This window comes from Hoplias malabaricus, chromosome 1, assembly GCF_029633855.1.
Source record: "Hoplias malabaricus isolate fHopMal1 chromosome 1, fHopMal1.hap1, whole genome shotgun sequence".
NCBI classification, from domain to species: domain Eukaryota; kingdom Metazoa; phylum Chordata; class Actinopteri; order Characiformes; family Erythrinidae; genus Hoplias; species Hoplias malabaricus.
This window is the reverse complement of record NC_089800.1, coordinates 49,823,296-49,837,115: the sequence shown is the minus strand read 5'-3', so window position 1 is coordinate 49,837,115 and position 13,820 is coordinate 49,823,296. Positions and strand designations below refer to the sequence as shown.

Sequence of the window (13,820 nt, the reverse complement as noted above, 5' to 3'; positions counted from 1 at the left end):
ACGTTACATTGTCATTTTAAATAATAAAAATATATTTTAAGATTAATTGTTTACTTATGTGTTTGCTTGCTTTATATGTGCTTTTAAAAATATAAATGATTACGGGTGACAAAAAGAAAGCCCCTCTTCAGAACTAAGGAGTGGGGTGGGGTTTGTCGAAATAAATAAATAATAAAAAGACTACTCTGTGTAGGGCGGAGTCTGTTGGAGGTGAACTGTAACATTACTACTACATCCCTGCGGTGCGCAGGTTTTGGTGTGTTTCTGCATTTTCTTTCGAGTTTGTCAAATCCTGAGTTTCTCCAGCAATTCCTGGCATTATTTGAGCTGAGAGTCCGGAATCGTAGGCGCGCACGAGGTAAGAATCCAGAGAAACCGTTTAAATTGGTTTTTTTAAATATGTGTTTTGTGGTTTATTTGGGCGTGCAGCGTGGTCGTGAGTTGGCGTCTCGTCCGGGTCTGCTGTGTGTTAGGGAGTAGGTTTAAGACACAGACCCAAAGGCACACGCGAGAGACCACTTTAAGGAACAGCTGATGCAACTCACTCGTAGATATTGCACAGCCTTCTTTCAAATGGGGCGGAGAAGGGGTTCAGAGCGGTGTATTTTAGACAGAGTCGAGCCCATTCGACGACGGTTGAATATTTTATTGTATTTTATTTTTTGCTCGTTGGTTACGCCTTGTACTGTTTGTCATTAATATATTTCTGCCACAATATTTGCATAAAGCGCAAAAATAAAGACTCCAGCTTATTTTATTCGAGAACGTAAAAACAGGAAAACTGCCTTTTTCCGCGTTGTTTTTGGGGCCTACTACTGAACCGCACGTGGCGGGAGAGAGACCGTCGCGGGCTTTGTAGCGATGCTCGTCACTTCCTCCTCGTTCCTAACGTCGTGGCTTTGTTTGTAAAAGTGACACCGTGCCTTAATCTCTCTCTGACGTTTAATGTGGAGTGTCCGTGTTCCACTGCAATTTAATCTTAGAAACATTTACTTTTATCACCTGTCTAACGATTTCCCCCACGGTGTGTTCAAGTTTAACACATTCTCTGTAAATCTGCATTGAAAGATACAGAACTGGACTGATTGCAAACGATGGGAGTTTATTTTCACTCAGAATGTCATCAGAACATGGAATAGATGTTCAGTCTTGAAAAGACCATCAGTTAATTCAGTGTTTGTTTTTTTTATCCACTGTATACCTTTCTGTTAATTGATAAGTCCCCTTCATCAAAATGAAAAGTTAGGAGTTATTTTTAAAAATGTAAATAAAATAAAATAAAATAACCACTTATAATGCCTTGTTGTTTAATTGAATTTTTTGCCTTCAACTTCAGTAACCACAGATCTGATTTCCTCCTGCACTTATTGCCTGTAGCTCAGAAACACTGCTATGGGGTTGGTTCCTTAAGTTTATGACATAAGAAACACTGGCTGTCTAGTTTCAAATGTGAGAAATCACTCAGCTGCAGCTTCGACTTCTTATGTTACAAGATAGATCTTCTAGCTTATAAAAACACAACACAGACATGTTAACAAGATTTAAAAAGAAAAAAAAAGCTTTTTTTTTCCACAGGAGCTGAATTTTTATGTATTCCCTAGACAAGGAGTTATGCTGTGTGTGCGCAACATAAAAATTAAATGAGATTTTTTTTTAACAGTACCTGGTATGGGATCTGTGGCTCTTCTGAATTATACAGATTTTCTGGAGCGCAGTCTGTTTTGTCAAGATGTCTGCTCTTTATTACCTTTTATGATTCTAGGCTAAACATGGAAATGATTCCCTACCAAATACGAACTTGTATAAAGTTAATAAAACATCCAGAATGAGGATGTGTCCCTAGAGATCATTTGACGTCCAAGGAGACTCAACTGGGTTTGACCACCAGGAGAGAAGGAAAGTTGTCCCGCCTGTTACTGCCCTACTGTCTGTATGATCATGTGTCGGAGGTGACTTGGAGTGGGTTTCTTATTTGTATATGGTTTCTTTACTTAAAGTTACCTGTGGAGATGGGAGATTCTTTCTTGAAGTGGTAGGTCTATTAAAGGACACACATTCGTAAAAATTTATTTAAATGAAAGAAAAGTGTCATTTTTGGGGTGTTCCAAAGCACTTGTGTTTCTCTCCAATCAGAGCGTTCCACCATTTCACTGGGCAGGTGGCAGTGATGTTTCTGTGCTCTTTGGCTTGGCATATATCATGGTGTTTGTTTTTCATGGCGAGGGTTATGTGGTTTGGGTGTCATGACCTTTTTTTTCCACTCACTGCCAAACGGTCAGAACTTTTATCGGCTCAAAATAAGAAGAGTGTGGAGTTTACAGTGCTTATTTAAATAAATTACATCAAATGAAAGTTTTGCTTTAATGTGGCATTCAGGTTGGTAGCAAGAGCCTTTAATGTTTAATAATAGCTTCAGGATGGAGTGAATACTCCGAGGAATTGTTTTTAATCTGAGCAGCTGGGCGGTTTCGAGCTGTCTTGTTTAATGATCCAATGACAATGATATAAATTAAATATTGTGGTAGCTACATATCGTTTCTGTCCAATTAACACCATGTATCTCCCAAATTAGTAACTTTTACAGGAGAAGGAAAAACCTTAAATTTCAGTGCAAGTGAATGTATAACAACTTTATTCCAAGTCATTTTAGAGCATTTCTTTTTTGCTCATTTATTTATTTTCACACGATATGGGCTGCTGCTGGGTTCAAATGATGTAGTATACTGAACATCAGGCAAAATGGAGATACATGATTTTAATTGGAAAGTGATGACAATTTTTTACTGTCATCACTGAGTACTAGATGCTCTCTGCATTTTTAATAAGGAAATGACATTTTAATCATAATTTGACATGAAGAATCTTTGTGTTGTATGTATCCCCCATATAAGGTAAGACAAATGTTGGCAACTACACAAATATCTGTTAAACACTGACTCATTGTTCTTGGTACTTTAAAAGTAGGAAGCTCGTGCTAGCACTACAATCCTGTGTGGGCTGAAGTTTGTCTAACTGTGTGCAAAGTAGTTGTTAAATTCAAATCACTTTAAGATAATGACCTGCTTCAGTCAGACCATTGAAGGCTTTGGAGAATGAGTTGTTAGTTTTATCTGCGGCAGAGAACATGCATGGTCCAAGATCTAGTCTGGTAAATGGATCATAAACTGAGTTAGATGATACTAACATCAGCACTTTTTAAACAAATAGCTGGATTTAAAAGACCCCATATGCTGCTGGGTACAAGGCAGAGTGGAACTTTTAGGAATGTGTTTTTGTGTGTGCGTGCATTTAAAATAAATAATTAATGGAAAATAAAGTCTAGTGAACACAAGATATTAGGTTTTAAGATATTGGGCAACACCCAGCCGTACATTGTTTTTTAACAAAAGGTTCATTAGGTAGCTGCGCAATCTTAGAGTGCCCAACATGTGACTGCCTGCCATTCCAAAATTACCCTCTGTTCCTGTTGTGCCCCACAGTGTGATTGGTGGAGATAAGGGCTGGGCTCTGTCCCTGCCCACAGAGTTGATTTAACTTCTTCTGAAAGAGACATGACTTACTGTCTGTATACAACTGCTCCCTATCGCTAAAGGGTTGGATTAACACGCTGCTCTGGTACTCTGGCAGGAACGGCATGCCGAGTGTGCATTGCACAACTACCTTTCATACAACTGAGGCTTTTTTCTTTTCACTGACAGCCTGAGATAGATGTTCATTAATTCTATGCGAGGCCACAGCACTTTGAAGCTGTGTGTACTGCAGTGTTCTGTTCAGAGCTGTGTTTGCGTCTTTTACATTAAATAACTAATATATTCCCCAATTTGAATTCCAGGATGACTAGCTGAAGTACTGTAGAGCATGTCTTTTGTAATAGCTTGTGCTATCACTCCCTAAGGACACGGGTCCTGTCTTGATACTCATACTGTTCACTGTACTTGGCAGACACACACACACATCCTGCCTTGAGCATACTGCTGGGAAAATTCTAGGAGTGAATTCCTTGGAAGGGACATTATCTTAGCAGTTTAGAAAATGGCAATGAGCTTGTCTGTTGTTTTTAGTTAGGAGCAAGGTAAAGATCTTAAACTACATAAGATCAGTAACAAACGGGCTGACTGACTGGGAACCTGAGAGTAGATCGAGGTGTCAGACACACAAGTAGGTGGTGGCCATGGTCATCACAGCTGCTAGAGTCACCCCACCACGTGACCCAACAGTGGGCTATTTGTGGGCCACTGGTCTGAACAGCTTAGTAGCCACAAAGACATCTGAGGTGTCCACTGACCAGCCCATAGTATAGCGTCTTTTAAATGTGAATATTTATTTATACACAAGGCCTTTGTCTACAAAAGTTTGGGAATTTTTCAGTTTCTTTAATTTTCGGGGAGTGCTTTTTTGCTTTTTTAAGCAAAGGATAACTTAAGTTGTGAATGTTGCTCTCTGGTTTGTGGATGTCCTAGTTTGGTAAGTGTACGCTTTAATTTATCACTGAATTGCTCTTTTTGTTTTAGTACTTCAGGACTCCCTTTACCACTTCTGGATTTAAAATTTTCTAAATTTCTTTGACTATAGAGCAGCAGATTAGTTGCAGTTATAAAATATTCCCAGTAAATGAACGTTTTTTATAAAGTCATATTTAGATTTGCAGAGAATTGTTACAGTATGCAATGGCCCTTTGGGTGGCATCATCCAAACTTGATTCTACGTCACCACAATATCAGCTCAGCAACGCAGGCACTTTGCCCGTGTGTTTCAATGAGTGAGTAGGTGTACTATAATAAGCTCTTACTGTAGAGTCAAAACCTCTTGACGTACCCCTGGCTTGCTAGCTGCCAATGTGTACTGCAACACTGAGCTGGCTATAAATCAGGCTACTTAAGGCTGTAGTTTCAACTTCTAAACTCGGTTACACTTGGAGTTCATTTGGAATGATATCTGATGTAATCAGAATGCACATGGTTAAAGATGGTGAGGGTGTTCCTTGAAACAAACAGTGGCCTAGGGCATAACTATTTGTAAATTTAAATGACATGAATGTTTATATTTAGGTCCTTGGTAGGATGTGCTTGGTTAAAGATTTTATTTTTCATAAATATATATATTTTTAAGTTATCATTATAGCTATGTAGGTAAAACAATATCTAAAGCAGAAGCTGCGGGTTTGGTTAATTCTCTAGTCACATGATGTGATATTGTTTTAATGTGATAGACCCAACCTTAGACACTAAGCTAACTTGCTAATCAAAATACAATGATGAATTTGAGTATTTGTGAGGTGTATACTATAGTGGATTTACTAGAATTGACAAGGATATTTTAAACCTGGAGAGGCACGTTGGCACAGCAGGTAGTGTCACACAGCTCCAGGGACCTGGAGGTTGTGGGTTCAAGTTCCGCTCTGGGTGACTGTCTGCGAGGAGTTGGTGTGTTCTCCCATAGTCCAAAAACACACATTGGTAGGTGGATTGGCTACTCGGAGTGTCCATGGGTGTGAATGTATGTGTGTGTTGGCCTGTGAAGGACAGGTGCCCCCTCCAGGCTGTGTTCCTGCCTTGTGCCCAGTGATTCCAGCTAGACTCGGGACTGATCGCGACCCTGAACTGGATAAGGGTTACAGACAATGAATGAATGTACTTTTTATAATGCTTCCTTTTCTTTTTTTTCCTGTCTATCCTAGGGTGTGTGTGTGTGTGTGTGTGTGTTTGTGGTACCTCATCATGACGCTCGGCAGATTGAAAGACTTTGGGAAGCAGCTGCTGAGGGTGAAGGCTGTGGACTGCAGTACGGAGGAGTCTCGTCTCTCTCGCTGTTTAAACACATTTGATTTGGTGGCTCTGGGAGTGGGTAGTACTCTCGGAGCTGGAGTGTATGTGCTTGCGGGGGCTGTGGCACGGGAAAATGCTGGCCCTGCCATCGTCCTCTCCTTCCTCATCGCTGCTCTGGCCTCAGTCATGGCTGGACTGTGTTATGCAGAATTTGGTGCACGTGTCCCAAGGACTGGCTCAGCGTATCTCTACAGCTATGTCACGGTGGGAGAGCTATGGGCCTTCATCACTGGCTGGAACCTTATCCTCTCCTACATCATAGGTAACAGCTTACTGTTTAGAGTCAACCTGTTCCATGAGAAAAAAAAATTTGCTGGCCATTATTATTTTTTTAATGGCTGTGTCTTTGTTTCTACTATTGGTTACGTTAGGAATGATTCAATATTGATCCTGCACTTTTTTTGTTTTGTTTCTTCTTGTGATACATTTGTGACTATTTTACTTTCAGGTACTTCCAGCGTAGCTCGAGCATTTAGTGCAACTTTTGATGAGCTCATCGGGAAACAAATAGAGACCTTTTGCCGGACACACATGAGCATGAATGCTCCTGGAATTGCTGAATACCCAGACATGTTTGCTGTTCTCATCATAATCATTCTCACTGGTAAGGAACATTCAAGGTATATGTAAATTTCTCTGGTACTTTGCATGTACCCTCAGGTGGTATTTCATTCTCTTCAACACAAATTCATACAGGTATGTTAACTTCTGTTGTGAGAAATATGTGCCATTCTTTGTGCCATGAATATATTCGCGAAATTTCAAATTTATAGCTCAAACCTTAGGTATATAATTGTGATTATACCACAGTTTATCGCTATTTGTTTTATTAGGTTTTAAGATGAAGAAAATTTTGTTCATAAATCTCCCGTGAGGTAAAATAGTTTTATTCCATCATACTTTCCTTTTAGCCCTCTTTCAATGAACTCTGGATCTCGAATTGGTTCAGACTTTTGATCCACTGTGCTATTCACACCGGTTTTGAACCAAGGCTTACATTTAGAGCCGTCCTTTGTCTACGTCAGGACAGAGCCATGGATAAATTAATAAAGTCAATAAAATGTCATGGTTTAGCCATTGTTTAGCACGGGTTTAGATCATAGTCATGTATCATGCATGTGTGAATAGGCTACGTTCTCCCTGATTATATTAAATGTGAGTAATTTGGAGTATGGCTCCAGAGCTATCGTGCTGAGCTAGTGAACTAGCGCTTCAGGACAAAAATCATAAAGACATGCATCCATTTGAGATGAACAGTCAAAAAATCACACACATGTAGCATTTAGCTATTTCTTTGTTTGTTATTAAAACGGGTTCACTGCACCATAACATTCTTTGCTTAAAATAAGGTGCATGAACAGAAATTGATCTGATTCCTAGTTGCTTGAAAAAGTCTAGGCAAAGCAAGGCTGTATTGTAAGCATGCATATGAGGCGGAGTAATACCTGAAGAGTGCAATATTGGCACTCCTGGGACATCACTCAGCCAATCACACTGAAGGGTCAGCACAAACCCTGGTACAATATTTAAGTATTTTTCATTAAATCGGGCAAATTTAATTGTAAATTATACATTTTGATATCACAGTCCTAATGTATTCTTAAATAAAAATGAGAATCAATGTATAATTGAAGTACAATCATGGGGGAGCTGACATTCTCACCACAAGTTCTGTTAATGTGTTGTTATTATCATTATTATCACCATAATTAAATAATTATATATTTTTACCCCCTTTAGGCTTGCTGGCATTTGGTGTGAAAGAGTCAGCTATGGTGAACAAAGTGTTCACCTGTGTTAATGTGCTGGTCCTGATGTTTGTGGTGATCTCAGGCCTGATCAAAGGAACCCTCAAAAACTGGGACCTAAATCCAGACAAGATCCTTAACGGCAGCAACGCAGTAAAGTGAGTGTGAGATTCCCCCACCTCTTACTGCTCAAGATATTTAGATATCAATGCACGTACTATAGTTGGAAACATTCTAGTCATTACTCTGTTATTCTGATATTGGATATTTCTTTGATGGTATCTTGTATCTCGTTGTTTTTGCAGTGCGTCACAGTCAATGCCTTCTAAAGAGAGTCTGGGTGAGGGAGGGTTTATGCCCTTTGGATTCACTGGAGTTTTATCAGGCGCTGCTACCTGCTTTTATGCTTTTGTTGGGTTCGACTGTATTGCCACTACAGGTGAGTCTCGTGCAGAGACAATGGCAAAAAAAATATATTTTTCCAATTTTTTTTTTCCCCTCCCCTGCAGACCTGTTTTCTTAGCATGCCTTATTTGGACTGCAAATTATATTAAACTCAGTTAAAGCATTTGGAAATGGAAACCTCATTTAAATTACCATGCCGCTGTATTTTGTCTATCAAGTCAAATAAAGCTGAGTCTAGAAAGGCTTAAATATCAATGGGCTTTGAGTGTTTATAAAAAAAAAAGTTTTAATTTAAGGCTTTCAAGACCACTACTTTCTCTCAGTGCTTACTGCTTTTTTTTTTTTTTTTTTATAAACAGCTCCAGCTAACTGCTCTTTTTTCACCCCAAAATTCTGTCCACCAATGAGTCACTTTTTCTGCCGTTCAGATTCGGCTTGAGTTGTTATTCTCAGACTTTTGACATCACTGCAACCTTTTCTTCAGGTGAAGAAGTGAAGAACCCGCAGAGAGCCATTCCCATTGGCATTGTGGCTTCGCTCCTCATCTGCTTCGTGGCCTATTTTGGTGTGTCTGCTGCCCTCACTGTGATGATGCCTTACTACATGCTGGATAAGAACAGCCCACTGCCAGTGGCCTTTAAATATGTAGGTTGGGATGGGGCTACATACGCGGTGGCAGTTGGATCGTTGTGTGCCCTCTCCACAAGGTAAGACACCCAGTCCCTTTCTTCAAGCTGTAGAGTAGAATGGCGTGAGATGTTATCAAGGACCTGTTCCAACCTCTCAAGTTCTTATCAGCGAATGTTAAAATTATATATGAAGTAAAATAACATGTAAAACAGGTTTATCAACTCCTTGCTGTCTGAAGATGTTAATGTTTTGTAATGCTTGACAAGTGCCAGTGCATAATACTGTGTCTGTGTTATTACAGTGTGTTTAAAATTTCAAAAGGCATCAAATAATCCAACGTTGAATGTGTAGTAGGTCATGGTATTGGCTACAATAAAAGTTTGTGAGGGAAAGGGGTGCTTTGCATCAGTGACACAGTGTGCCAATATTTTTTGTGAAGACCTATTCTGCATACGATAAACAAAAATGTTCCAAAGCTGATTTGTCTTTAGATTGATCCAATTTAGGATTAACTGTACAGTTAAAATGTATCCAATTTAGAAATCTTAAACTTTTTGGCTTAGATTCAGTCTCTTTGACACTTTCTGCTTGATATTATTGATAATATTGATCCACACCCTCAGAGGTCTATTGGTTATCTGCGATTTTCAGTTGTGGTGAGTGTTATAATTACTTGTGTGTTTTCTAATTGTGACTGCATGGCTCTCTTTCTCTCCTCCATACACTAGTTTACTAGGCTCCATGTTCCCAATGCCCAGAATTATATGGGCCATGGCTGAGGATGGGCTGCTCTTCAAGTTCTTGGCCAAAATCAGCGCTAAATCCAAAACCCCTGTAATCGCTACTCTAACCTCCGGGATTGTAGCAGGTGAGAATAATGAATTAAAACTGCTAACAGACCGGTTTCCTTTACAGCTCTCACTAGCATGGTATTCTATAACGTGAATGTACGTTTCCTTCTATCCATTTGCACTGAACCTCCACACAGAGGAGATGAAACTTTGACACTTTAATGGAGAATTCTCTGGCCCGTATAATAGGAATTAACATTGTAATTGAGGTCAAACACACTTTACCTTGTGCTGAACAGGCTTTTAGACACTACACAAGCAGTGGAAAGAGACCAGAACTGTTGAATGATGTATGAACATCATTCATCCCCCACCCCTTCTCTCTCCTCCACTCACTCCCTCTTGTGCCTCAGTCTGCTGGGCTCCATGTTCCCCCTGCCGCGCATTATCTTTGCCATGGCACATGACGGCCTCCTCTTCTTCTTCCTGTCTCGCCTCAGTGGGTGGAAGACTCCTGTTATCTCCACCGTGGTGGCTGGGCTGTTGTCCGGTAAGCTCAGAGGTGGAGAAGAGTAGTAGCTAAAGTGGTGGATCTAGACATGAGCTTTGTCTCCTAAAATGGTGTGTTCGTTCTTTGGTGCCATGTAAGGGGTGGCATGAAGTACAGAGTGGTCAATGAGCCACACTCTCTGTAAATATTTGAAAGTCAATGTTGTAGAATACAGGGCACTAAAAATCCTCATGGCAGAAAAAATTACAAGTAGGAAGGAATGTGCGAAGTGATATTTTAGGTTTAAATAGCAACACTAATGTGGCTCAAAATGAATACAGAACTGAGCATCACTAGTTCCTTTATTTTTGATTAACTTTGAGAGAACTCCCAGATAATGCGTGGCTAAAAGTAACTGAGCTGTGTTCATTTCAAACTGAATTTACTTCATTTGAGTTTATATTAATATCTCTTGTATTACCTTTTTGTTGTACTACTACCTATTTGTTTTTATTTGTTTACAAATGGATCAATGAACATTAGTTTCCATTGTTATCTAGTACTACGTACCACAAAGGTTTGTCACATTTACACAATCTGTGGGGCCAAGGATTGAATGTGTGTGTTTTTTTTCCCTTTCCTCCTTTGCAGCTGTGATGGCTTTCCTGTTTGACTTGAAAGATTTGGTGGATCTTATGTCCATTGGGACACTGCTGGCGTACACTCTAGTGGCTGCTTGCGTCTTGGTTTTAAGGTGTGGAATTACATTTTCTTGGCTTGTGGTTAGGAAACAGAATGAAAACGCTAAATATGTTGTACAAAATTATAGTAATGTAGTTTAGTTTATAATCTTTAAAAATATATCGCAAAGAGTTTCACTGAGCTACAATATCCCAAAAAATCCTTCTTTTAAACCCATGTTTTCTCATGCACAGGTACCAGCCAGAGCAGCCTAGTGTGAATGTTCAGTATCAGATTGCCTGCTCTCAGGAGGATACAGATCCAGATTCCATTAGTGAGGGCAGCTCACGCTTCCTGTCAGGAGCTCCAGACAACTGCAGCCTTGGCAACCTGCTGTTCCCCAAAAACACTGAACCTTCTCGCCTCTCAGGCTTAAGTGTCAACATATGCACCAGTGTCATAGGTAAGAATAGTACACACGCATCACTCTCACCGTTTCAGGGACTGCTAGGGCTAATATTAAATCATTTAGAGCCCTTATGGTATTTGCTACAACACAGTCCTCCTGACCTATTTTCTGAGTTATTTTTCTTTTTTCTTTCATTTTCCTCCTTCCACCTTCTTTAGTCTGATGTATATTCCTCCTTTTTTTTTTAAATGTGTTGTCTCTGTCTCTGTGCAGGTGTGTTGGTGTGTGTGTTCTGTATTGTAGCTGTGCAGGGTGGTTTAGAGGTGTGGTCTCTCAGTGTGCTTAGTGTCCTCGCGTTACTGTGCTTCATGGTCACTATGTTAATCTGGCGGCAGCCTGAGAGCAAGACCAAGCTTTCTTTTAAGGTAAGACATTGGTAATTAAATATTAGGTATTAGGCATAATGTAATAGAATAATCAATGTTGAGTTGTTTTTAACAACTGGGGCAGTTGTTAAAAACAACTGTACAAAGTGTACAGTACAAAGTGATTAGTTTAAAACATATTGGTGTTTTTTCTTTCAGGTTCCCCTCCTCCCTTTTCTGCCTGTGCTGAGCATGTTCATTAATGTGTATCTAATGGTGCAGCTGGACAAAGGCACTTGGTGGCGTTTCTTGATCTGGATGGTCATTGGTGAGCCTGCACTCTGTGTACTCCTTACATCTGACAAAGCTACACATTACTGAAGTACTTTTAACTCCAGTTCAGTTAGGTCCATTCTCAGGAACAATGAGTGTCGTCTTAAGCTGCAGTCAAACTAAAGTGGGCATGACTAAGCCTGAAGTGAATGGGACTAGAAAATCTTTATTTAAATTAGTTGATGAGTTTGCACAGTGGAGGTAAGTGAGGTAGAACACTGAACTCCACAGTGCTGTGTCCCTAAAGGACTGGAGTTTGACACCGCTGTGCGTTTTGGCTTCGGCAGAATCTCTCTTGGGCAGTTAAACTATCATGGATGCCAGGCTCCGTACGCTTGAGCTCTGGGTTTGATCGCTAATTTCGGACATTTTCAGTTAATTAACTACCTCCGCATTAACACAAACTATTAGCAAAAGTAAATTACTGGCGGAGTGGAAATGAAACGTTGGACATTTTTTACGTTAGAGTTCAGAACTTGGATTTTAGGAAAGATGAAACCTTTTAGATTGATAAATTAAGAGAACATGTCTTTTTCACCCTTCTAGGATTTGCCATCTATTTTTTGTATGGGATATGGAACAGTGCAGAGTCTGCCTTGGCCAAGAATAGTATAGAAGACTTTAAATCAGAGGCTGAGAAAAATGGACTGCCTACCTCTGAGAATAAAGCTTTCCTCAACAACGGTGCTGATGCTACAGGAGAGCAGGAAGATGACGACCCCCAGTAATACATCTGTGCCTAGTTTACTTCTCAACTTGAGAAGTACAAAGTAAAATTTTGGCATAAAAATCACCTTGATTGCAGTGCCGGATTTTATAGCATTAACTGCATTAATAATGATTTGGGTTTTTCTTTATGCTAAACTCATTTGTTTTCTGTTCTCAGTGTTGATTGCTGATTGGCAGCAACTTGGCCCCCAAAACACAACATAATTGTCCACGTTTTTAAACAGTACTCATGCATATGCAGATGATCTTGTAATCTGCCCAATGACTGTTTGTTTTATATATGTTGCCAAAATAAGACTCATTTTGAGCTGTGCTATAAGGTGTGAGATATGCGTTTGTGTAAATTTAGCTTTTCTATGAGTCATTTAAAGACACTGTACATATGTGTTATTGCTGTGTATATTTGGGAAAGATTGCACTATGAGAAATGACACCCTAAAAATTATGCCAGTTTTGGCTCCCATCAGGGTAATTTTCAAAAAGCTTTGCCCGTCCAGTCACACGTGACTGTCTCTTTGGTACCTACACCTCCATGCTTTTGAATGGAGAATCGGTTCTGTTCTAGGTTGTGGGCTCACTCTAACAGATGCAGCTGCAGAGTAGGAAGAACCTAATGGTTTTGTGTGGTCTATATGCCTTTTTTATCTGTGAAATTCACTAGTTTTGAGTACAGCGGTTTTAATTAGATACTAAGCATCTCATGGAAAAGGCTTTCAATAAACTCATAGATATATGCATGCATACTTACGTACAACACATACATACATAGTTTCAGGAAATGCTCCAGAATGTGATGACATTTGATGCTTTTCATCAAAGACACTGTGTCCTTCTGTGGGTGGTGGGTGAATTTTTATTTTAATTTTTTTTTTTAAATCTGGACAATGACCAGATTTCTATGCAAACAAGCTTTTGTGTGTGTGTGTGTGTGTGAAGTTCAACTCTTGAGTGGCATGGTCTAATAATGTTTAAAGATGGTTCAGAATTGTGTTTCTGTGGAGATCTGATTGTTTGAATGTTCAGTTATATTGTGTGCCCCCCCCCCCCCCCCCTTTTTTTTTTTTTTTTATAACTTCTGTCAGATTTGGTTTACAAGGATTATATTTATCTTGGGTCTTTGTCATGGTTTCTGAGTTGGGATCAAGTCCCCTGTCCAGTTTTGATAACAGTTGTCATTTTTAGGAACCATGACTTCTGGGACAGATTTAGACTGCCACCAGCTCATTCTCCCCACCCCAAAAAAAGGTATTTGGCAATATAAATGTACATATTTATAAATAATATTTTATATGATTACAATTTTCCAGTATGTATGAAAAGGCTTTTTTTTTTTTTTTTTTTTTTTTTTTTTTTTTTTTTTTTTTTGGTACAATGCCCCCACCCTCAAACACTAAAAATCAGAAATTTCAAATGT

The 13,820-nt window shown here is 39.5% G+C and overlaps 1 protein-coding gene across 1 annotated transcript; it reads left to right on the top strand.

Moving 5' to 3' along the window:
- Positions 1–218: 218 nt before the first annotated feature.
- slc7a1b (solute carrier family 7 member 1b) lies at positions 219–13,820 on the top strand. Its single transcript, XM_066678902.1, has 12 exons — positions 219–358; positions 5,678–6,087; positions 6,274–6,429; positions 7,566–7,731; positions 7,879–8,012; positions 8,463–8,685; positions 9,337–9,476; positions 10,541–10,643; positions 10,825–11,033; positions 11,253–11,404; positions 11,564–11,672; positions 12,224–13,820. The coding sequence occupies exons 2-12, from the start codon at positions 5,718–5,720 to the stop codon at positions 12,403–12,405; spliced, it is 1,944 nt and encodes a 647-aa protein (XP_066534999.1). The 5' UTR covers positions 219–358; positions 5,678–5,717; the 3' UTR covers positions 12,406–13,820.